Source organism: Grus americana, chromosome 18 (assembly GCF_028858705.1).
Source record: "Grus americana isolate bGruAme1 chromosome 18, bGruAme1.mat, whole genome shotgun sequence".
In the NCBI taxonomy this organism is placed as follows: Eukaryota; Metazoa; Chordata; class Aves; order Gruiformes; family Gruidae; genus Grus; species Grus americana.
The window spans coordinates 4,868,663-4,893,622 of NC_072869.1; the positions used below are offsets into that span (position 1 = coordinate 4,868,663).

At 44.9% G+C, this 24,960-nt stretch overlaps 1 protein-coding gene across 7 annotated transcripts in view; it reads right to left on the reverse strand.

The window, feature by feature from the left end:
* The window catches only part of RAB11FIP4 (RAB11 family interacting protein 4), a 129,380-nt gene that overhangs the window by 11,273 nt on the left and 93,147 nt on the right, over positions 1-24,960 (reverse strand). For 2 of the 7 annotated variants that reach the window (XM_054846711.1, XM_054846714.1), the window contains 8 exons: positions 9,969-10,192; positions 6,127-6,318; positions 4,474-4,608; positions 2,959-2,994; positions 1,946-2,045; positions 1,451-1,554; positions 754-894; positions 131-212 (listed from right to left, as the gene is read on the reverse strand). In XM_054846711.1, the coding sequence (XP_054702686.1) occupies positions 131-212; positions 754-894; positions 1,451-1,554; positions 1,946-2,045; positions 2,959-2,994; positions 4,474-4,608; positions 6,127-6,318; positions 9,969-10,192 (1,014 nt within the window). Of the gene's footprint in view, positions 1-130; positions 213-753; positions 895-1,450; positions 1,555-1,945; positions 2,046-2,958; positions 2,995-4,473; positions 4,609-6,126; positions 6,319-9,968; positions 10,193-15,320; positions 15,428-21,676; positions 21,808-24,960 lie in introns of those variants that run through there. The other 5 variants (XM_054846713.1, XM_054846717.1, XM_054846716.1 and 2 more) reach the window with 5 other exon arrangements.

Below are 24,960 nucleotides of genomic sequence, written 5' to 3' on the forward strand. Positions count from 1 at the left end.
TGTTCCAATTCCATCAATGGTTTTGTTTAGGAAAGGCGAGTTAAATAAGCTGGGTCAATCACTATATGAGTTTGCTCTTACACAAATCAAGCTGCTGCTAAATTGCTCAAGCCCTCAGGAGTTTTATTACCTCATCTAATCTCTCCGTTTGTGATTTCAGTCGTGTGACAGTGCTTTTCAGCTCACCATTTTCTTCTTCCAGTTGCTGAACCCTGTGTCAATAACAAAAATCGTTACAGCAAACGCCTCTTCGAGAACGCAGACATGCAAAATGGCATGCTCTAAAAAGCCATTTCATTTGCACTTGACAGAAAGACCAAACAAGAAAATATTTCTAATCTTAACATTTTTTTATCATGAGCTATTTGGTGCCTTTTGTTTGTTTTTAGGGCCAAAAATGCTACACTGACCCTTAGATTCTTATGCTCCTAACAACAGGTATCTAAAAAGAATTAAGTAGTAAGAAACAAATGCAGACACAAGTGTTTGCTACAGCTGGTCACAATTGCCTCTTTGAATCCATGCCAAACATTCAGTTAAGCTGTCTACATGGGCCATGTGGATTAAAGCATTAATGTAAAGCATCCTCCAATTGGGATTAGACATGCAACTGCACAACTACTCGATAGAACTACTAACCTGTAACCATCTGTGCACTGTCTGGTTGTGAACAGCCTAAATTTACATGCAAAGTAAAAATGAAGAAAAGGAGAACTTGTACTCTGTTCTGGGTGGCACCGAGATGTTCATTACCTTGTATTGAGCAGTTCAATTTCGGTGCCTTTCTCTTTTTCGTACTTGCTATATGCTTCTCGATGTCTCTTTATCTCTTCTTCCAGAGTCTGTTCTGCTGATGTCTCTTGGTCTTTCAATAGCTCTTCTAGCTCATGAACTCTAAGGAAACCAGATCTCATTTCAGTAACAGCTTCACAAGTACTTAAAAAAAGAGTGTGCAACTTCGTTGTCTCTCTCTCTTCCCTCCCCACTCCTTTATTTCATTCTACTTCACCATCTCTCTTGGCACTCAACCTCTCCCAATCTCTCTCTCGGTATTTAATCTTTCAAATAGCATAAAATTAAGTAGTATCAGTTCCTCTATTATTCTTTCATTCTCAGTCTGAATAAGTTGGGACTCTGATCCAGCATTTTGCTCTTGCTACATGCAAGAAAAAATCCAGTGGTAACCTCTCATAACAAAAGAGCTTGCTCTGTACAAGTCAGTACCATCTCTGTACTAAGAAATTTGCTTGCAAGGCCTATGCTTGCTGAAAATTCAGCAAGGCAGCCTTATTCCACTTGGACTTCTCAGATGAAGCCTTATCTTATTTTGTACGTCAGCATTAAGGCAGAAGACTTGGTCACATTTTACAGGTAGAGCTGTTCCTTCCCTAGAACTTTGTCCTAGCTCTGCTCTGACATGATAAAGAGAACTGGTTCCGTGCTTTATTACCTGTGAACTAGCTGCGTGTTCTCTTGTTTCAGTTTGCTCTTCAGGTCACCATTTGTCAGGCTATCATTCTCCAGTTCTGTCACCTTTTTTTCTAGGTACGTTACCTGAAGTGGAAAAGAATTGAGAGTTTGAATCTCTCTTCATACACCCCCTTACTTTTCGTAATTAGCATTTAGCTATACTACCCTTTTTAAAGGGGGCATGCAGTGAAATTAAGCTCTGAAATTCTGAGTTTCCCAGATCCTGCATCTTCCTTGAGGGTGATCAATGCAAATACACAGTAAAAGAAGTACTAATACGATGCCTAGATGTGTACTTGCACGGTTCTTGCATTTTTGTGAAGCAAAGTCATAATATTAATGGAGTATCAAGGACATTTTGAATGAGCTACTTCAGATCACTGGCAACTGTGAGCAAGAGAGCTTTGTCAGTTGATGCATGTTCCCAGCAGGATTTTTGTTGGGTACATTAATCACAATGCACACAGCTTCTCACCTTTTCAGTTATATCATTATCACAGGAGTCTATACTGTCTCTGAACAGGTCTTCTGTGCTGCCATTACTGCTGCTGAAGTTACTGTTGTGGAAGAGTTGTCTGAAAGATCAGAAGGATAATTATTTTGCCTGATGAGGATGGAGGAGAAAGACTCTGGGTACTGTCTTATAGCCTGGCTTTTCACTTTGAGCATCTGATGCTAAAATCTGTGCAATCATTTCAGTGACAATTACAACTGTTTAAGTACAAGTCTTACAAGAGACTGGCAGCTAGATGAAGTCATACTGAGCACAATCAATGACATTAGTTCTAGGGTGTCGATTTTGATAGGGTTTGCCACCAGCATTAACATAGCTAAAAACTGCTTAGCCTTATTCACACCATGTACTGAGTTGTATTTGCCTTAATAGAAATTTAAAATAAGGTCACCACTGCACACTGGTTGGTACAGTTAATCTAGAAAGTTTAATACACTAAGAGCTTCCTTAAAAAACAGAAAAGAAAAAAAAAAGAAATCTCAAGTAGTTTCCACTACAGAACAGTGTCAGAATACATAACACTGGAGATTATCCAAAATATTCTTGAAACTTACAGCTGTCCCCAGCCCAGGGCTGGTTCATTCAGTCAAAGGAAGATCACAATTCTGTATGTCCTTTTTAAAAAGAAGGGATGCTCTTGCTTTCCTTTGCATTTTGGCAACAACAAAAAGGCCCACATTATGACAATGAAAGAAGCAATAGCTGATGAAATAGTAGTATAAAGGAGGCAAGTTGGCAGACAAGGAAGCAACTATCTGTTCTTAACAGAGCTCTTTCCAGTTCAGGGGCCTGCTCCAACACTAGCAGTGGCTTCTACATTCTGTAACATCCCTATCCAAATATAGGCCCCTTCCCTTGAAAACCTGTCTTGGCACATTTTTGTTTTCCTAAACTTATTGGTCCTCTCTCCTCCCACTTATGGAATTGTTACAGCTGATTCCATATGTATTCATAAAAAAGTTGAAGACACTTACCTTCCAAAAGCTGTGCTCGATATTTTCCTGTTAGGGCTACATGGATACAGAAGGAATGATATAGGAATTAAACACTTATTTGATCAGTGTTGAATTCAATCTTAATTTAAACTCCAGCTGAATTGCACAATGAAGCATAATATTAACTCTTTTTGTGGGGTAAAAAAAAATTATGTGAACAATATTCTTAGACAACTTAATCAAAAGCTGCAGTTACCAACAATGTGAAGATGAGTGGAGCCACAAATTACTGTGATCATTAATAAGTCAATTTGCAAATACTGTTATATTTAGCAGAGATTTGTCAGTGTAAATCAGAGCGACACTAACATTAGAAAGACCACAAAGGGACACTGAGTTAGTGATGGACATTTATTCTGGATTCCCAGTTTTTAGATGATTTTATAAACAGTTAGTTTATCCTTCCCCACAATGCTAACCAGTTCAGCACAGGAACTGAGATGCTTTCCATTTTTACAGGTCCCTTTTGCAGCCAGAGACTAGTATTATCTCAATAAAGGACCAGACTCCAGACAACAGCACTAGAACCAAATCAAAATATCCAGCTGCATCTCTTGATAAGAGAATGTTGTATCTCTGCACACAGACGCACAGCTCTGTCACAGCATCACTCTCTTTCAAGCCAGGTTTATACAGCCTCGCTCATAAAATTACCAAAGCCCTAGCCGGTCATGGTCTGGGTGTTAGCAGACTCCTTGCTAAGGCAGGAACTTTGTTCATACCAAATACTACGCTGCTGTGTCATCAAGAGAAGCAGCAGTGCAGTATGCTCTGTGCCAAGGATTGCACAGACAGGCAGGATTTACATTCAGTTTCTAGGGGGAGCTAGAAGCCCACCAAATAATTTCCTTCAAAAACACTATCTGATTATTGGAAGCACTGGATTCTTTCCAAATGCTCAGTACAGTTTAGAAGTGGATGGAGAAGCAGAGAGAGAAATCTAAGGAAAAAGATGAAATTGGAAAGAACCCCAAAAAGACACTTCTGTCATACGATTCATCATTTCTCCAAGTTCCCCTTAGGACAAAAAGAAATCCCACAGGAATGAAGTACCTCTGCTGACCTATAGCTTTAGGAGAGGTGTATGTAAGGTTATATGCATTAGCTAAGGATCTGCTAGATCACTTCTTCCCACCTGGAGAAAACAGTAGCTAACTGTAGATCTGCACTAAGCAGCACAGCAGACCCCACTTCCTCAAAAAAACCTCCTGGAAATATCACCCTCTGTAATCAAAGAGCTCGCTGCTTAAAATATTTGAGTTTATTAATGCTGTCTGCACCTTAAGTCAGAAAAATACTTATTACCTAATGAAGAACAGCATTTAGGTTCAGGCCAGATGCCAAGGTCTGAATTTCTTACCGTTTTGTAAGAACAACACATATGTACAAGAGTGGGATACAGGGAAGGAGAGGGGTCTTTCTCCCTCTCCTCCTGCTGTTAGCTAGTCCCATTTCAAGGGGGCATTGCTAAAAGCAGTGCAATAGGCTGCTTACCTGTTTGCTTTCAAGTTTTTCAGCCTGGCTTCCAAATCGTTGAGTAGATTTATCTTTTTGCAGCATTGTGAGCAGTAAACATCCAGTAACTCGCTGTTATAAACATGCCTCATTTTTCGGGGTGTTTGACCAGCACTGTTTGCAGGAAAGGAGAGATGTTACTGGCTATAGTAACCAACTCATGACAGGTTTTCCTCTTGACTGTGTGTCAGAATCACAGATGAGGGACTTGGGGAACCACCTCTAACTGCAGCTCATCTAACTTAGAGGTGATGATGGAGAATGCTAGTCTTCGGGCAAGTCTACCTCTCTGAGTCAAGGCTTTACAGAGGACGTGTTCTAGGTGTCAGCAGAAAGAATCAGTTTGGGTGACTGGAAGAATAGCACAAGGTATACAGAGTCCATGCGATGCATGTAGCAAAACCAGCTACATTAGTATGTTCCACCTCAGCAAAGTCACCCTCTCATCTTGCCCATCTTCCCACTACAGTCTGGCATGCAACCTGTAGAGTCTTTTCTCCAAGAGAAAGACAGGAAGATGAAAAATAGGGCAGTCTGGTAAGAAGTTACACAAACCTCTTCAGATGGTAGGACGGAAGGAACCCTAGAATGAGGAAGGGAGAAGTGGACATAGGTCTGAAGAGGAGATAACAGTAGCTTTTGGCATGATAAAGACAAAATAAACTCAAGTAAAAGAGAGCAGTCATGGCATGAAGTGCACAGAGCCCCAGGAATGGGAATGGAAAGCGCTGCATAAACCTGAGGAAATAGGGTATGAAGGACACGAGCCATCATCATGAAGGGGCAGTGGAGAAGGGTGCTGGCTCTGCATGCTTGACAGAGGTGGAAGGTTGAATTGCAGAAGTGCTTGAAACAGAGGGTAGCACACTGGGTTGCATGCAGAACAGAGGGATGCAGTGAGCTCGTCCTGTGTCAGCAATGAAGCACAAGACCTTCATGTGCTATTGATCCAAGCAGACAAATCCTAGAGCATCTTCATGCTCGGCTCTTCCCCAACCCTGCTCACCTATTCCCCTGCTTAGGGAAGGATTTTAAAATCAGCAATTGCTTTGGTCTGAGGATGTAAGAGCTAGAGAGACAGAGGTCACATCCAGGAAACTGGTGGACTGTAGTGGCATTTCCAGCTCCTAACAGACAGCAGCTACTTGCTCATGTTCTCCAAGACATTCAAAGTCAATAGGGGTGCAAACAAACGGCTGTCTGTATACAGCATTTCACCTTACAGGTTAGTGCTAAGGATTTGTAGTATCAGAATACTAAAGAGAAACAGCTCTCTTGCAGGTCTTCACTGCATCAGGGCTGGTGCATAGTGCTAAGCTGGTTTCTAGCTTGCAGCAGATAACTTCCAATACTGGCTCCTAACTGTGAAATCTACTGTCTGCAATAGATAGTAATCTCTACAAGCAAAACAGCCCAGTTATTTCAACAGAACCCAACAGGGGTTATCGGAAACAACATATTTGCTATAGCTCTTATTATTAAATGTAGCCTGTCAATCGGAGGGCAGAAAATGAACTGATAACATTTTGCTTTTAAGGTGAGTCTATGTAACCTGTGTAAACTCTGGTATGGTCACCCATGCCCAGAGAAGAACAAAATTGAGAAATTGTTTGTTAATGAATAAGGAGCAACCTGGAAGATACAGATGAGCCAAGGTCAGAGTAGGCGTTGGTTCTTGTCTCATCATCAGGGCATGGACTACTGGGAGTAAAATCCACATCATCTCCTTCCCCATAGTCTTCAAACTGTTCTTCATTACTGATCAGAGAGGCGGTGGAATAAGTTGAGAGGTCAGATGCTGCAGAAGGGTTGTGAGGACTTGACCTGAAACAAGAGGTCAAAACGTCTCGAAGGCCGACTTTGATAGCATCTCACCTCACATGGGATCTTCCACCTTTACAGCTTGTCCCCTCATTTGAAGTTGTAACCCACCTACTTTGTGCTAAAAAACTTGAAGTGCTAAACACATCTGATGTGCATTTGACATAGTGCCTTGAAAGACAAGAGCATGAGAATGTATGAACAAGCCACCTGTGAGACAGGTTTGGCTCAACACAAACCATTTCACTTTAAAAAGCACACCTCGACAACCCTCAGTCATCATTTCCACATGGTGGGGAAGTCTGCTGCTTATGGGACTTCTGCTCTGAATGCAGGAACTGTGCAAATAACTCCAAAATGCATGGGATAGCAAGAGAAACATGTACAAGACGGAGGCTGTTGCTCCATTCCACAATCAGTTTCCCAGTAATCCCCATAAACCCTCTCCCACGCCCCACAAGTCCCAGCCACTCTTTTATGTGGTCAGAAACAAACTTCAGCTCACCGCATGCCAGGGAGTCACTAAAGCCACGGATGCGACCTAACAGAGGATGGGTTCCTCCCCTTCCTTCCATCATGAAAAACCGTGTTTTTCAGAGGGGACATGGACCATAAGAAAAGGCTGCTTTACTACCAGAGAAGTACCAAAGAAAACACCAAACAGGTAGGGAATGGCAGGACCCTGTGACCTCAGAAAGAGAAGGTGTATAGGTAAACAGATCAGCAGGGCCAGGCACCATAGGAAAGCAGCTGGAAGAGCAGTTTTGAGCACATCACATGTAATACAATGGAGCAAGTTTGCTGCAGAGAGTGCACAGTGATTCTCCGGCCCAGAGTCCAGACCACCATGCAGCCATATAGTGTTCTATCTTGCAGAGGCAGATATTTGACACAGGTTTGCTCAGCTCCCACCTCAGTAAAGCATTCAGACAAGCCAGTAAATTCACATACAAGTTCTTATAAACACGCTTCTCCCTGCAGAAAACACACATCTAAGGCCTGAAACACACACTCCCCTTGTGAAAACCTGGAGTTACCCAACACATTACTGTTCCTACTACAAAGCAGAATCCAGTGCCTCTCTACAATACAGACATGGCACTGATTCAATCTGCTGACACTTTGTGCAGATTGGGTTAAGTTTTTCACTCCCTTTGCTTCAGTGCACAGTGCTTGTATCTTCAACTCCACCGGCTGAGCCACTGGACAGTAGCTCCCAGTTGATGTTGCTCTCCAGCAGCTCAACAGTATTGCCTCCTAGGTTTCTTTTGAGTCTACCTTGAGCCTCTTAACCATGCCCTGCACTTTTGGAGACAGGGAGATTCCTCCTCCTGTAATACTACACTTGTGAGATGTAAACGAGATGCAGCAGTGCTCCTCTGGCGGATGGTGCAAGCGTTATTTGCATATCCCTTCCCTCCAAAAGCAATTAGTAGAAGAGGAAGCCTGCCAACGTTTCAGATGTATGCTCTTTTGTTTCTCCTGTTTTGATGAGATCCATTTATAACCCGCAATTCATTTATCTAACTCACATTAGCAGAAATTAGGGCAAGTCAAGCCTGGCACACTATTAAAGGATGAAGTTCATGATGATAGGAATACTCGTACTAGAAATAGATCAAACTTATCTAACAATGCTCCTTGGCTGGGAGATGGATTAGCAAGAAGCTCAACAGATCACACTAACATCTATTCGTAAAGAGCTGCTGTGCCACAGACATACTGTGTATTGATGACTGTTTCGGGTGACTACAATCTGTGTAACTGCAACTGCTGTTTTCATCTCAATGTTACTCCAAGTCAGTTTAGGAAGAAGCTCCGCATAACACTTCCACCAGGGGTGGAGGTAAATGACCAGTCTTCAGCTGGGATGATAACATATAGTTGTCCATAAAATCTACTCTCCAGCATAATAGCCCTGGAACATCACCACTTACCAACAGATTGGAGTTCAGCTGCCTTATCCCTCATGCAATGCCTGGCTAAGTTCTCTTATGGCAGCCATGCAAACAGTCACCACTGCTGGACCCACCTGATAATGCTGCTTAGAACTTCTAATTTGTAGTTATTTGTAAGATTTGCCAAACTTTAAACTGCTTGGTTTGAAACAGTCTGTGCTCAGGGTAGATCCTGAACTCGTAACCAGCCTCAGGCTGGAAACTGTCTAGGAATTGCACAGTCATTTTCAAAGGAGGTGCTAAAGGCAGCTGGTTTTCCCTATTCTCACACGTTCTGAAGGAAGCTTTCAGGTCTTTTTTGTTTTGTTTGTTTGTTTGGGGTTTTTTTAAGCTATTTCCTGTTTTTCAGAGTAGGACTTCAGAGGGCTGACACATCTGATACACAACCCACCTGCTTGTTCCACAAGCAGTTATCGTGGTTTGGCCAAGGTAAAAATGTCTATCATGTTTTTTAACACGAAAGCGTGAAGCTTCCAAAGTGGTTTCCTACAGATTTACCAAACCTGAGGAGGCCTCAGAGGATAAACCAAGATCTACGAGCAGTAGCACAGTAGCTCTTAATTAGTTCCTGCCCCCGCCTAGAATGAGGGTACAGGATGCACAAGAGCCCGAATGGCCCAGCTGGGAAGAAAGGTAACTCATGTCAAATGCTGTATGGGTAAAAGTCAGTCACTGCAAGGATGGCTGCTTTGAAGAACTGGGAATGGCAAGGCAAGCAGATAAGTTTGATAAAAAGCTGATGAAAAAGTGGAATTATCTTGATAAAGTCTCTGGGATTGCTTGGGCAAATGGGAGAAGGCCAGATCTCAGGTAGCTGAGAAATTCAGGAGGAGGGTAGGAATGAGGATGCACAGAGAGCACCTGAGGAGGCCCAGGAGGGTGAAGGAGAACTGCCTTAGCAATGAGAAGCTCAAGAGGCACAAACCAAGATGACAAGCCAAAAATAGGGAAAACAGGACAGAGGCTTACAAAGCAAGACCAGCTGAGCTCTGTCCTGTGGTACTGCATTAACTCAGCTCAAAGCAGGATTAAATCAAGTTGAGTCCCTTTTCCCCAGTCGGCTTTTACCAACACCTCCCAGGTACGCACCTGGGCACAGTCAAGTTAGGGTTACAGAGACACTCTTGTGTTAATAGCGAACTATGGTTACACACACACATGCACCCTGTGTTAAACACAGTTTACTGTTGCACACTGAAGGTTATGGAAAATTAGAAACACACACAATTAACTTGGTACATGGAGTTGCAAAGCAAATCTGCAGAGCCCACATCTTCAGATAACTAGATGTACAAAAGACTAAAGCAGCACTCCCCATATTGCACTGCTTTGCAGGAAGTATTTAATTCCAGCATATAAAGGTTATAGGAACACAGAAGATCCTAAGTTTTGTGGGATGCTAATGAAGCAATCCATTCTGGAGAGACCTAACACTTTCACTTTGACATGCAACATGCAAGTTCCATGAGTGCTCACAGAACATGCCAGAAGGAGCCAGGGCTGAGACTGTTTAAGCCACTTAGAGGACCTGGACATCCATCTCCCTTCCATTGTAAATGGATATTAAGTTTCTAAATCCTTCAGGCATCCTCAGCCTCCCACAAGTAGGGATTAGTCACATAAAGGCTCCTTCCTCCCTGGTCCTTTTGCACATGCCTCAAAACAGGGCTGCCACAGGGCAAAATCATCACTCACTTGTCACCAGGCAGAAACAGGCCACCAAGCACACCGTCCTTCTCCTCGCTCCGACACACATCAGAGGCCTCCGAGCTCTGGGCACTCTCAATAGCACTGTCCATGTCAGACTCATGGTGAACCTCTTGCTGTGCTAGAGTCATCGTGTCGTCATCAGGGAAGAGCTCTGACTCGCTGTAGGCACTTTCGCTGTCCAAGTAGGCACAGTCCTGGATTTCACCACCCTGGCAAAATAAGAATTGGGAGGCAATTCAGATCATCCTTCAAGGCAGTTAAGAGGATACAGGAAAAGCAAGAACCCTCTCTCTGGAAGCCCTGGTAAGCACGAGCGACACCGAATAAAAGCCACAAAACAAAAAGCCTGACCTGCTTTACAAAGGCCAGTTCCTGGAAGCCCCTAGGATAATTTGCACCTTCCACAAAGGCTCAAATACTGTCTCTGACTTGGTGTCTCTCATCTGTAGGAGAGAGGGACACAACATCCAGGCATAAGATGGATGCAGTCAGTTTTGCCCTAATTTACTATCAAAATGCTCTTGCAGTAATAAATATCCTTACAGGTTTTTTTATAATAAAAAGAAGCATCCTTTGTAAGAAGATAATCACAGGACCAACTCCGAGTGACTTCATGTATTATCAATTAAACAAAAGCAAGCCAGATAAGTCCAACAGTTTACTCCATCTTCGAGGATGAGCAAAAATCTGTAAGGTGAAAAAAGCGCTGGCACATGTCAAAACATTTATGGTAAGTCTTGGTGACTATCAAAGATATAAGAGAGCAGGGGAAAAAACCCAACAAAGCCATCTGTTCCTGCTTCCTGGAACCACGTCTTAAGTATCAACTAAAATGTCATTCTCATTACTGCAACACTGTGCTCTTGCTGTTTGTCCCCTCCCTCCCCTCCTTGCCCCATGAACACTCACAATAGCCAAGAGAAGCTGTTTTCTATTTGCTTGTCCCTGAGGGACAAATAAAAATTAATTAAAAAAAATAAAGCCCAAGATTTTTTACTCTGTCCTTTGATAGGTAGCAACACAATACTGCTTTGACAATTCCCATCCAGCGTGACAAATAAGTCATGACTCCAGAGCAAGTTCTGCAAATGCTCTGACTCAGAGCCCCCACTCCAAAGCTCACCTGCGCGCTCCACAGGCAACTTTACATTGAACTATTGCCAGCAAATTAAGACAATCATGCATTTAAGGCTTAGTTTACTGGCACAAGTAATGAAGCATTTCATTCATGGGTATCACTCATATTTAGGCCCAACTGTCACCCACCCAGCTCCTTCCCCAGGAATCCCGAAGGCATTGGCAGCCTGGCACCACCACAACCACCAGCTGCCCTCTGGCCAGCATGCTCACCGGGATGCTGTTACAGCGGCACTGCTTGCAGCAGCACGGCTTCAAGTCATCTCCCATAGCCTCGGGACGCTCCTCTGCTAGAGTCAGAGAGGCTTAAATCCCCTTCTGCAGCACTAGTGCTGTTCTGTGCTGATGGCAGCAATTTTTCTCAGTGCCTTTTTCACCTCAACATTAAAAGTGTCAGCCAGAAGCAGCAGCTTTTTAAGATCTGCAGTAACTGCTACTAGAAATGCAGGTCTCATCTTCCTTTTTTTTTTCCTGAAATAGTGATTTATATGACTGTGAAGACTCCTATCATATGGAGATTTAAGAAACTCAAAACAACCCCACATGCTCAAATGTACTTTAATTAACAAACACCCAAGCAGTCAAAAGGACAGCTTTATCTGCAGTGTTTGAATCTCTAGGTACATGCTGAGCAGGTATCTGGACACTTTTCTAGCTGAGCTTTCAACAGGTCTTCCAGATACACAAGCAGTATCAGTAAGACACTTCAGCACCACTATACAATAATAAGCGCATGTGTACATGCCTTCTTCCACTTTTGTGTGTCAGCCTTATTAAGCCTGAAACTTTCCCTAGGTACCACCCCAAGAGATGTCCAAAAGGATTTATTCTTGGTCTGTGCCATGTAGTATTTTATTGAAGCCATGCTGCCTCATGCAATCAAATTTCTAGCTCTGAGCCACAGCACCTTCAGCACGACCACGATCCCTCAGCCGCACGGAGCTGGTGGTTTGCCAGGTCAGGCACCAGCTGCGGAGTCTGCCCTGGCCCTGCTATAGTTCCAAGTTCTTCAGCACATCTTCTGACCTGCACCTTGCACCCTCAGAAGCAAGCAGGGATAATTACACTGATATTCTTTGCAAAGTACCTGGGGATCTACAAATAGATAGCACAAGCAACACGATTTTTTTAGTAGGTGTTCAAAAAGTAAAGACTGTTAAGAGCAAATAAGATGTTTCAGAAGTATCCAGGAATGTCTGTTTAACTAACATTTCCCCGAAGTTTCCTCCTGCATGCTAAGCCCCGCTGGCACAGAGCTCCTGTTTCTCTTGAAAAGTTTAATGCAATGAAGCCCTGACTGCTGTTACGGAATCGCGCCAGCTGGTAAAAGTCTAATCCAGGAGGGATCCACACAGTGGATCCCTGAAGTAGGAGTTTGCAAATCCAGGGAGGAAAGGAAGAAACAGCTCTTGCACAGCCCTACCTCCCAATTAGCATGTCTTTTTCAGAGGTCTTGGAGAAGTCTCTGCTTAAGCAAGCTTTTACAGCAGGAAAGTCTCACTGGTATTAAACAAATTAACACAAGAAAGTAAAGGTCAAGAAGAGCATGAAAGACTCCATTTTTGTTCCCTGTAGGTAACACCACACATTTGCTTTTTCTAATAATAGCAGTCTAGATGCTCTTTAAAAGAAGTCCATTAGCAATTAAATGTGCAGTGTCATCTATAAAGGGTAAGGGCTCACTTTTCTTTCCTGTCACACTCTGGCAACGTAACCTTCACACATTTACTCAGTACTGATCTACAGCTACAGCACAGCCTGCACTGTACCCATGCTGGTCAGTACCATGTATTCTTTTTCCAAGTGTAATTGCTCTACTCCTAAACTTTCACTTCTAAGCCCCATGGAAAAAAAAAAAAAAGAAGAAAAGAAATCAGCTTTTGGAGCCAATGACCCGTCATAAGCCTGAACACCTGCTTTACAGCTTCTGAAATACCTCACTGCAAGACTTGGAACCCCTCCTGGAAGCTGGTCCTCTCTTCTGCTGATCCCATCCTTGAGCTGTGGGGAGCCCAGGGACTGGGTAAATGAAGAACATGGGCCAGCCAAGCTCCTTTGAGGAGCTCCCCCTCGGCTGCCCTCCACTGCTTCCTCACAGCACATCCTGGGCAGCCAGCCCCTCTCAAATCTGGCACGTACCCCACAGACCCACACAAACAAAGTGGATGTTTAGGAAGCACACACGTCTCAGCTGCTCTTCCGAGTACCTGGCAGCCAAATCACACACTGAAGACCCCAGTCTTTTCAAAGCACGCAGCACAACAAACAATCCTGCCAGGGAGGCTCAGCTCCGGCAGCTGCATCTGCTGCTTACTCATGCTTTTAAGTGCTCAAGGTCCACCTACAATCAGTGCTGAAGATCCCTGTTTCAGCAAGATGTACAGAAACTAGGGCCAGTGACAGCCACCATGCTGAAGCCTGCATGACTGTTTTCTGTGGGTAGGAACTACATGCTTAGCTATTAAGCTTTAAGAGCACAGGGGTGGGGAATCACTACATCCCTAATAACACGGTGTGTCCAGGCACAAGAATACCTCTGATGCATAGCACAGAAATTCTGTAATGCATGGGCTTGGGTAACACCACTGAGGTGTCTCCAGCTCCCTTGGTGAAACCAGCCTTCAGTGCAACTGTCACAATTACACATTTAACAAAAAGTTTTCCTTCTGTGGCCTAAATAACCAGGAGAAGAAAACAGACAAAGCACCTTCAAAACCACTAATACAGGTTAAGAAAGCTTCTACAAGAAGTCAGAATTGGGGCACGTTGTTAGTAAACAATATACAGGTATCCACACCTTACTGACTAAAGCTATATTTGAAGCTGTAATTGTTCAGTGATCACAGTTTCTCACAGGACCATACCTTCAATGATGCCATCTAGCACAAGCTGCTTACAGACCACACCTACAGAAATTAAATAAAAAAAAAAAAAAGAGAGAAAAGAAAAGAAAAAGGCTGATTGCACAGCTTAACCTCTCAAATTACGCCTTCATAGTTTAAGTATCTACAGTACTTCATGTACCAAATTAGACGTTGGCAAGAACAAGTGTTATTCAGGTAGCCTTAAAAAAAGCTAACTTGAGTTTAAGCAGTATGTTAAAGAATAGGAGACACTTCTATCCTGAGTCATTTGTTTCCAGTGCACATGCCATTAGCCGAAACCAGTAAGAGAATGAGGTTCTGACAACCTGAATATGAATCACTGTGTTTCTCATTCTGCTAGGCAGCTCCCTTCTTTGTTGGCTGAGTCAAAAGAGATGAAGTTGCTGCTTATGATCTTAGAAGATTCATGTTAAAAAAAAAAAAAAAAGAACAACATTAAAATACCACCAAGACAACATAGCTGCAGGTAACTTTAAAGCAGTAAGTACTTTGCACTTTATCTAATTGGACACTCAAGATAACTCCAAGTGCTTCACAGGCAGTTGGCCAGATGCTTGTATAGCAACTGCTGAATATTCAGCAACAGTTTGCTCTATAGAAGCACCTGCTGCCCAAAGATCCAAGGCCACTTCACAGAAACTAATGAATTCCCTTCCTCGAAAGAGGCAATTGTATGGCTGCATTGAAGCCAGATGAGTAAGCACAGCCTGCCTTTGCACAGCCACCCCAAACAGAAGCAGGAGCCAGAAGACAGATTCCCATGGATTCTTTCTGATCCTTGTGGGGCAGGAAAGTGGTATCAGCATTAGGTGGGTATGGGAATACAGCTCTGCCTTGCTCTGCAGTGACCTGGCTGAGCTTTCCCAGGTTGGAAGCAATCCCCAAAATATGCACATAGAGCAGCCGAAAGCTAGTAAACTTGGCTGACAGGCTACATGACATGCCTACGTCAACAAATTCATGCTGAAGAGCAAGCCTAGTTAAAATTCACTCCCATCACAGCCAAATCACCAGCACCCCTGACATTTAGACAGCCTCCCAGTATTCCAGAGGAGACAGGGAAGAAAAGAGGATCCAGGTCTCTCACCACTGGGTAATCTGATTAGCAAGAGCCGGAACCATCACACATGACCAGAAACAAGAAATGCCACACGCACATCAGCCATGGCACTTCCCTCACCAGGATCATGCCTCCAACCTGCACCTGCCCAACAAGCTGAATCTGCCAGCTGTGGGCAGATGCAAGCCCGAGTTCCTGCACCCTCCCCATCCAGTTTCTTCCCAGCAAAAAAAAGTGCAGGAAAAGTCACCTCACCACAACTAGAAGAGAAGCAGTGCCACGTGGAGGTGTGCCAGGCTGGGCGGTCTCAGATGAAATGTTACTTACTGTTGCACATCCATCATAGAGAAAATTCAGGCTCTCTCATCTTTATTTAAGCAGACACTGCATGGGAAGGCAAGTATTCTCTTAATTACAGGGCAACAAAGAAGGGTGTGAAGCATTTCTCACCAATATGTTTTAGAAACATGCCACTCCTCTACAAACGTTTGCATATTTACACCAAGTGGGCTATGAACTTTTTTTAAAGCATATATTCTCCCCCAGCATATTTCCTTTCCTTTTCAGTTGTCAGGCAGCAGTGGGGAGATGCTGACTTGATCTGACTAGAAACAGGAAAAACTACGTAAGAGGAAAATGCAGAAGCACTAAGCGAGACCACACTTCTGCAGCTGAGCGAGCGACTGCCGGCCCTCGCCCACGCAGCTGCGGCCGAGCACAAGGCAGAGCAGGGGCTGCCACGCGCAGAGAGGTGGCTTGCAGGTCGGTTGATGAGGAGGGAGGAAGTCATAGAATCTGCTTCCATCTCTTGCTGCAGCATGGAAGAACACCAAGCTTCCCCACAGAGCTGGGAGTTTTAAATCTCTCAGAGTTCAAGATGAGTGTGCAGAGCACAGTTATTTCACTAAGTTGTTCAAATAAGAAGCTATTTTAGGCCACAAGTTAGTTTGATGCAAGAGCTTCCTCTTACTCAAATCTAATATTTGAAGCTCAGTTTAAGGCAAAGCTTCACATGTTGCTGCTGTGAGTATTGGAAGGGACTTCTAGGGGCAAGTTTATTTCTAAGATCCAAATCTGGGATCGAGAGCTGGACAGCATCCTGGAAAGCTGGTGCAGAGTCCCCAGAGGGCAAGCTCTGCCAGCCTCCCTTTACTTCCCAAGATAACATCTGTATCTCATACAGTCCTGCAATTTAGGGACAACAGGTTTTGACTGAAAGACCAAGCCTCCGCTCCTGGGCTGTTCACGCTGAACCACACGAGCAGAGGGCACAGAGGTTTGAAAGGCTGCCTGGTGCTCTGGATAGGAAGTTCAAGCTGAGGTGCCTTTGCCAAGGCAGAGGGGAAAGGCAGCGTGCAGCCGGAGCCAGCCAGGGAACGGCAGGAGTCAGGAGTGTTTACACTCTGCTACCTGTCACTTTAATTGACCATAATAGACACGCCAGACCTCATCATGCACAGGGTCTAGATCCAAGCAGTCCTTTTCACAGGTCATCGCTTATGCTCTGAAAGTTTTAACATTAAAAGACTTTAGCAGACTGATAATTTGATCCTCCAAAGAAAGTTTAAAAAAAAAAAAAGGCTCTTTCCCATTACTTTCAAGTTGCATCCCATCACTCCCCGGGCTGATTCTCACTACTGGGCTCAAAGCAGGGAGCATCCCTTTGCAGAAGATAACACCCTAGTCTGCAACGCTAGGAACAAGAGTATATTCCCTTCACCTTTGGCATGGATGGGGCCAGCACATAGGTTTTATTCTGAACCCTATCAGATCATTTGGCACCTTCTTGATCAGGGCACTTGCAGCTCAGAGCTGCAAGACAATTTCCATTCTCTTTCACATACCTAGAAAAAAGGTGTGAAGTGGCACCATGCTGCCATGCCACGAGGATGTCAAAAACGTCACTCAGAAACTCCAAAGGTGTCCACTCCAGTGAGAGCAGGAATGAGACTGTATTATCTGAAAAAGTCTCTGGTAACATTCCTAGTGTGAAATGCTTTTGACTAAGCAAGCTGCCAGACCTCCGCAGACTGGTACCATGGTCCTTCCCATATAGCGAACTGCTGGGACAGCCAACAGCAGGTACCCGCCTGCCACCCCCTCCTCCAGGGCAGGGCACCCAGCTCAGGCAGCTCTATGGGGAAATGAGCTGTGGTCAACTCAGCATCGCCTTTGCAGCACGCACAGGGGTGCTGCAGCCCTTGGTTTAAAAAAGCTGGTATACAACTAAAAAAAAAATATTCATGATATTTGCCTAAAAAGATCTGCATAGTAGATAATAAATGTGACACAATTAACCCTCTTGAGAAGTCTTTGCCTTGAGAGGAGACAAGCTCTATTTTTAAAGTCAGAACAGCAGTAACAGGGAGGGAGGAAGGACAGAAAACATCAAGCTTTTACCAGGGATCTTTTCCTGATGCTCAGGCCTGCCACTGCTAAACCTGCCCCTTTGGGCAACGGGGTAGCTCTAGTATATCACGGGCAGTGGCATGGACAGTTGGTGACAAAATTGTGAAGACTGCTGTGCCCCGGGTGCCATACGGCCAACTGCAGGCGAGATGTCACAGTGTTCCTCACACACAGGAAACACAGAGCTGCAGTTGATAAAGGCAATCCAAAGAAACCCCAGTATAGACCATCCTTAAGACCAAGGGTCAGAGGCAAGCTCAGATTATATTGTTTTGAAGCAATACAAGTGAACACTCATGTCAGAGACCTGGAGGCTGCTTGCAAAGAAATGTGTTTATTTTAACCCTAAAGCATAGTCCAGCACTCCCTTCTCAGTTCAGTTCCTTAATTAACCAAGTCTGTAAGTTACAGGATGCTCTTTGCAACTGGTGTTTGCTGCTCAGGAGACAGCTGAGCTCACACACAAACTTATTTTCCTTGAGAAGCCTCAAGGTCACCCAACTGGGTACTCAGGAAACATCAAAAATACCTTGCATCATACCTGCCCGTGGGTGCTGGAGGCACGTGAGTGAAGAGCTCCTGGAGCAGATTTAGTGCTACTCCAGATTGTTGCTGGACGAGGAGGCGGCGGCTACTGGTACCTCCCAGAGTACTGTTAGGCACAAACAGCGTGAAGAATAGGAAGAAGCTGTCCCAGGCAGGAACAGTTCTGCCTATGTCTAAGCTAATTATTTACAGGAGCCCTGGTCAAACTCCCTTCCCCCAAAGAATTTGGAAACTATAATATTTGCATTTCTTTTCTATACTACTGCAAGTCTGGCCTCCACCAAACACAAGGAAATAAACACATTTAAAGAAAAACAGAGAAAATAAGATTTTTGCCTCACAAATCATATTTCTGTCTTCCCACCCACCCGGGTTAGATTACACTGCAGTCTCCAGAGGGGAGGAATGACTGGGGAATGGGAGCAGTTTCAGATCCCAAGAGGCAGAGAAACAACTCGAGTTTCCCCAGCACAGTAAGAAATCCAGCCATGCCTGATGATGATCAGTTTATGTTGGCAAGCAGAGGGAAATCATTAAGGATGTGGCTTTGCTCTAGTTTATACGGAAACACTTCCCAGAGCTCATTGGTCACTCTGAATGCAGACAAGCCTAGAAACTAATTTACTTCATGTTTAAAAAATACTAAAGTAGCTCTGAAGAGCTCTTCATTAGGAAGAGTAAGGAGCTCCAAGACCTTGGCTGCTCTTCAGCTGGTGGCTGGGCAAACCACAGGTTAAGGCATCTCTGCTGTTATCCAGCAAAGTTTGGAAGCTCCCCATGTATTTATAAAGACAGGCATTTATTTTTAAAGACAGGCTCTCACATACCTGCTCTTTTATTTTTTTACAATGAAGTGAACACACTTAATTGTAGAAGGGCTTCGCTTTAGTATTTCTTTACTTCTGCCAAGCACATCATAGTGCTCAACATGCAACAAACACAAATTAAGAACCCAATGAACATAAACTCTGGCATAGTCAGCAAACTGTGTTTTTTCACTTATATGGTAAACTACAAAACGTGGCTTATTTTAGAGTTTACAGCTATGTGTAGGCAGGAGATATTTCTACCCTTGAACCTGCAAAGACAAAACAAATAGGAACCAAGCAGATATGGTTTATGACAACATTAGTTTGCACATTGAAAACAAGATTCAAAGCAGAGCCATATCCAGAGACCCCTAGTACTAACCAGCAGTATTAACTGCAACACAGTGCCCAAAACACTGTTTTATGTTGTCAGGAGGCACTTACAGAGCCTGTCTTATGTTCTATGCAGTGATCAACCTAAATGACTATGGAAAGAAAAAAAGGAATTACATTGTTAGGCTGCAATTCAGAATTTGGGGGGCCAGCTACCAAAGTCTAGCAAGCATTTGAGAATATTAAAATTTGGATAATGGTTAACTCAGCAACAACCCATGATTGGTTTTACAACCATTTAAAATATTTCACTAGGACGCTGTATTCAAAAGACTGAAAGAGTTCAGATCAAGGTATGCTCAACACATGTAACAGGACTGGTTAATAAATAACCGAAGCAAAGTTATTCCATTCCCCTTCCTATTTTGGGATGGAAAGTGTTTTGTTTTGCAGCCTTTGCACATGGCTAAGGTCCTCCAACCACTGTGATGGTAAGAGCCCTGACAAGGCAACCACAGCTGAGAAACATCTGCACATCAGGTGGCTTCTGGGAGACTTGCTGCTGTTCACAGTAATTCTTCAAATAACAAAGTTAAAAGAAGCCCATTAAAAGAGGTTTTAAAACTGTTTGAAGACTACCACATCTAGCAATAGGAACAGCTCAAGCTCCTCTCAGTCTGGGCAGATGCTGCCAAACAGCCGCTAGAAATTCCACAGTCTCCTCCCGTACCCAGTTAAACGAATACTCCTCCACACTACTGCACACACCTGGCGGTGACAGCACCCTATTCCCCCCCTCCCCAGAAATCAGAAGGGCCACAGGCAGAAAAATCACTCGCATCGCCAGCAAGTTCACACTTCACTTCTTACTGAGAACCAAGAAACAACTAGGGAAGGGCAGTCCAGCCCCATCACTAGGGAGCAACCCCACATTCTGCACGCCATCTGACTGGTAAGGCTATTTTTAACAGAAGCAGCTAAAAAAACATACAAAAAGGGGAGCAAAAGAATTACAAATTATACTGATATAAGAGCCTGAATACAGGTACCAGGAAGTCCATGTTTAGGGAGCCTATTCTGAACCTATTTCAGACATGTTCTCTCACCTGTCCCTCCTTAATGTAAGTAGTTAAATCAGACAAATAACATGAGGTCTCTTCCAGATAAATTGTTATTTATGCCCCCAAAGCCACTAACTTTATCAATTTACCAGAATGAATGAAGATTATTGCTGCTATCAAAGCAGCAACATTAAACTGCCACCCAAAAATCAGCACTAGCATGGCACAGAGCGAGGACGGCATTTGCCTGCCCCGGGATCTCTGCGTAGGTCACTTCTGTGCAACAGAAAAGCACAATTGCCTGTCTCTGTTTCAGAGACATGACAAAGGACTCCAGACCAAGAACTGTTATCATCTACGTTCCCAGTGCTGAGAGCTTCAGAGGAAGATCTCTACTGTGAACTGCTTTCTTACGCTCCCAAGCACATACAGCACAGGCCCAACGCTGCTCTTTTAAGCTCATCAGAGGCAGTACCACTTCACCGACCGCATTAGGGCGACGCAGGTCCCCCATGAGGGCTACAGACGAGATCTGTAGTTACAGAACAGACTGTCGTGACAGCCACATACTAACCACAAATCATTTTTTCCTGGCTATGTCACCAGCATCCCAGAGCCAGCAAATTAATTCAGAACCACAGTTGGGTATTAAAAACATTCAACAATAACTAGTGGCAATCCAAACACATCACCAGTGCCACAAAAAATAATTACAGAACAAGCCCCTTGCTTGCATTCACCCTTAAAAAGTAGTCTTTTCTCCTCTTCCCCTTTTAAACGTTTAAAGCCCAGACAGTCGGGCATCTCCAGGTGACTACCAGAGTGCTGCACAAGGCTCAGCCACAGAGGCTCACCCTCTGGCAGGAAGACACCCCCTTCTTCCCTGACACCCCCACTTCACCACACATGGCTGCCGAGACGCAGCCACACACGGTTTTACATTTTCCTCACATAAGAGTATTGCCAGAGCTCTCCAGGACCCGCTTGCTTCCACAGCGAGTCCAACCTTTCCGCGTACATGACTCTGGAGTGAAAAACCCCTCCCTAGGCAAACAAGAAAGAAAAACCCAGCACGGTTTCGCTGTACCTGCCTTATTTCCTGGATTTCAAAACGCTACGTGCAATCGTGAAAACGCAGATACCGCAGCAGAAAGGACACAGAGATGCTCTTCCCACCCCCCCACCCCCGACCCTACACACACCAAACCCGCGAGCCCAGTGGAACTCCATAACCCACGTCCAGTTGCAAACGCCCGTGGGTGCGTTACCCCCCGCGCTGCGCCGGGCACTGCAACACCCGCGCCGCGGCACCGCGTGGGCGAGGAGCAGGTGGAGCGGAACGGCCCCACGGATCCCCCCTTCCCTCCCGGCCGCGGGCTCCCGCTCTGCCGCGGAGCCCGCACCGGGGCTGCGGCGTGGAACCCCCCAACACCGCCGCAAACTTCCTCCTCACCCCGCACGAAGACACCGGCTGACTCCCGCCTTCCGCTCCCGGACCGCCTGTACCTGGCCCGGCGCCGGGAGGACGGTGCCGTCCCCACGCCCCGTCCCCGCCCGCAGAGGGGGCGGTCGGAGGGCGGTGGCAGCGGCGCGTCCCCGCTCGGCGGGCAACAGTTGGCGGCGCGCGCGGCCCGGCCCGCCCCGCGGTTGCTAGGCGACGCGGGGGGTCCGGTGTAGGCGCTCGGTACCGGGGTTCCGTGACGTCACAGCGCGGGGGGTCCGGAATTCCCCTGGCTGCGCGGTGGGCGGACACGGGCACAAACGTCCCCGTCCCGCGCGGGGCTGAGTCGGGGGTTGGGGTTTGTTGTTGGCGGTTGGCTCCTCCTGTGAGCAAGTGGTGTTCTCCCGTTCGCGGGGGGACACTTCCCACCCTGCCGGTGGGGTTAGTCCAACTCTTCCCTCTTGCTCAAAGTTACCCCTAACAACTGGTGAAAGAGGAAGCTGCTTGGGGTTCAATTCTAAATATGTATGTATGTACATATATATGTACATTCCTGTGCTCAAACCTAGGGCAGCAGGGGCCTGTTCAGAAGCAGCGCGGTGGGAAGGAGCAGCTCACTGAGCAGGTCTGGGTCAGGGCAGGTAAAGCATCGCCTCTGCCCCGGGCAGGTGCACCCACCCGCCTCCCTTCCCCACTGTCCCTTCCTGTGGGTGGTGAGTCTGCGAGGAACACATGACACGTCTGCAAGGAACACATGTGACAAGCCAACGGAGGGATTTTTACAGGCCGATCTCTGGTTCCCGACGCCTCGTAAAGAAAAGGGCCCCTGAGGGCAGCGGGGATGTCAGGTCCCTGGACGGGGACAGTCACTGGAGACACCAAGGTTCACTGGGGATGACCTCTCCTGCCTGGTGTGCCCTCACTCCCACAAGTGGGTTACAATAAAACGCACGTCTGGCCTCCCCATGATAGTGGTGCCAGTCTAAAATGCCCTCGGTGTGCCACAAAGCAAAACAGATCCTGTTAGAAAGTGATGTCTGTTTTGTAAGGACAAATTTTAATCCCTTTAGTTAGGAGATAAAGAAAAGCAAACCAAAAAGGCTGAGAACACTCACACTGACTCCGTTAGTTAAAATTCACTTCAGTTCTTAGAAGTTGTGTAACTTCCTTTTTTGCAACACCTCATAAGAATTGTGTTTACTGTGCTGTCTGTGCTAATAAAGAAAAAAATAAAGAAATCTGTTTCTGTGGCTTTGCAGTAGAGGACTTCGAACAAACTTTTTCTGCAAAACTCCTGTCCAGGAGCCAAACTCTGCCCTTACTGTCACAGTTTTCACTGGAGTGTTACATGCAGAAGGAAACACCATCCTGCAGGATTCAGCCAACAGACGAGCACCTCCCTCCTAACTGTAATGGCACTGAGAGACCTGGAAAAGGAAAGAATCCCCAGTTGTTACCCCGCCATTGGATCCGGCCATATCCAAAAACCTGTTGTTAAAGTTAACTTTGGGTATTTCAAGAGAGTTACACGAAGCTGTTTGTGGCATACTTTAGTGACACTGCTCACATACAGAGTTAAAGAGATGCCAACTGAAAGATCCTTTAAGTACTTTATACTTCTATCCTCAAATCTTTGGGACTTTAGCACGTCCAAAGACAGAGCGCTTTCTGGAGAGGAGAGAAGGCCAGGAGTTACTTGAAGCAGAAGACAAGGAAATGATAAGAAAACAGACCAAAGTGGGCAGTGACAAGCCCGCTGGCTCACCCTTCACTCAAAACCCGTCCACCAGCTTAACGTCGCATGTCCCAGATATTGCCTGAGCCTGCCTTCATTTTCATCGCAGCCAGCAACTTCCAAGTGTAAAATATTGTTGTTCAAAAAGCAAAAGAAGAGAAAAAAAATTAATTAGCCTCAATTCTTATACGCAAAGCTTAAAGCAATTCACTGAACTTGACCCTTTAACCAGTTCATTGAAAGAAAATGAAAAGAATTCCCTCTCTGCTGAGCAAAGAAGCGTTGGAAGGGTGGGGGAGGCCTTAGGTTTAACGTAATAAAGTGTAACAGCAAGAGATGAAAGCAAAGTGCACCTCAGCCAAGACACACTGCCGTCCTCGCGTGCTCAGGGAGGTCCCTCGGATTGAGCAGGGCAGGTCTCAGGGCAGGACCCAGCAGACCCTGGGCTCCCTGCGGTGGCAGTGGGGTTCATGTTCAGGAGCTCTCCTGGGAAGCTGAGCAGAAGCTGATAATGAATAGTGGAACAGTGATCAAAACCACCTCCCGGATCTCCTTCTATTCATTAATCTAAATTAACGGGAAAGCAATTTTTACAAGACAGATCTGGGGACAGACAACTTCATTGCTTATTAAATAGGACGCTTCTAAAACCTACTTTTCCTTTCACTATTCATTTTGAAAGAGATAGTTGTATGTCAAGGGTTCGTTGCAGAATAAATAACAATCATAAATAAAATAATTACTTGCACAGTACATTTTTTAATGATTTCCTGAAAGATGCAAAGAAGTATTTGTATTGCCACACTGACCAGGCAGTATTATGGCACATTGTGAAATGGTTTCTGATACTTACAGAATCATTAGCCAACACAGCTATACTTTCAATAGCTTGTGATGAGCAAAATGTAAAATAAATGCTTAACAGATAAAGCAGCAACAGTTAAAACTAATATTATAATAGAGATGTTAAGAACATAAGCACAACCGTTTGGTACATCTGCTGAATGTGTTACTCAGTGTGCTATGCAGGGCTTTGCCATTTATTACACAGTAATAACTGAGAAGGCATAAAGTCTCATTGAGAGAAGTGTTCCTCAGTAAAGATCCTAGAAAACGTACAGGTTTTACACAATCACTTCTTATTAAGGAATGACTGTATAAAAACTTTATTAATCACAGCTATAATACAGGTCTGTTTCTCACTTCATTAAAGCTAAGCTTGATTAAGTGGAGATTGTTATAGCCTGGCTTTGATCTCCATTGAGAAAAACCCCTTATTTTGTACATATTTCGTGGTAAAGTGATAATTTTCTGTTTAATATGACTTATGATTTGTTTCCTACAAAGGGAAAAGCAGAGCATGCTGTCATGGCTGAGGGAGTGCAGATGGCCATCACTGCCTTCTCTTGGAGGAATGAGAACTATATTGGGAGTGACACAGACCTGTAACTGCTTCATGCCTAAGAGCAGTGAGCGTGAGGAGGAAGGGCTGTATGTCTGCGTGAAATGCCCAGGATAGCAGCTTCCACTTGGTAAGACTGGCAGCTGTGACTCAAATGAG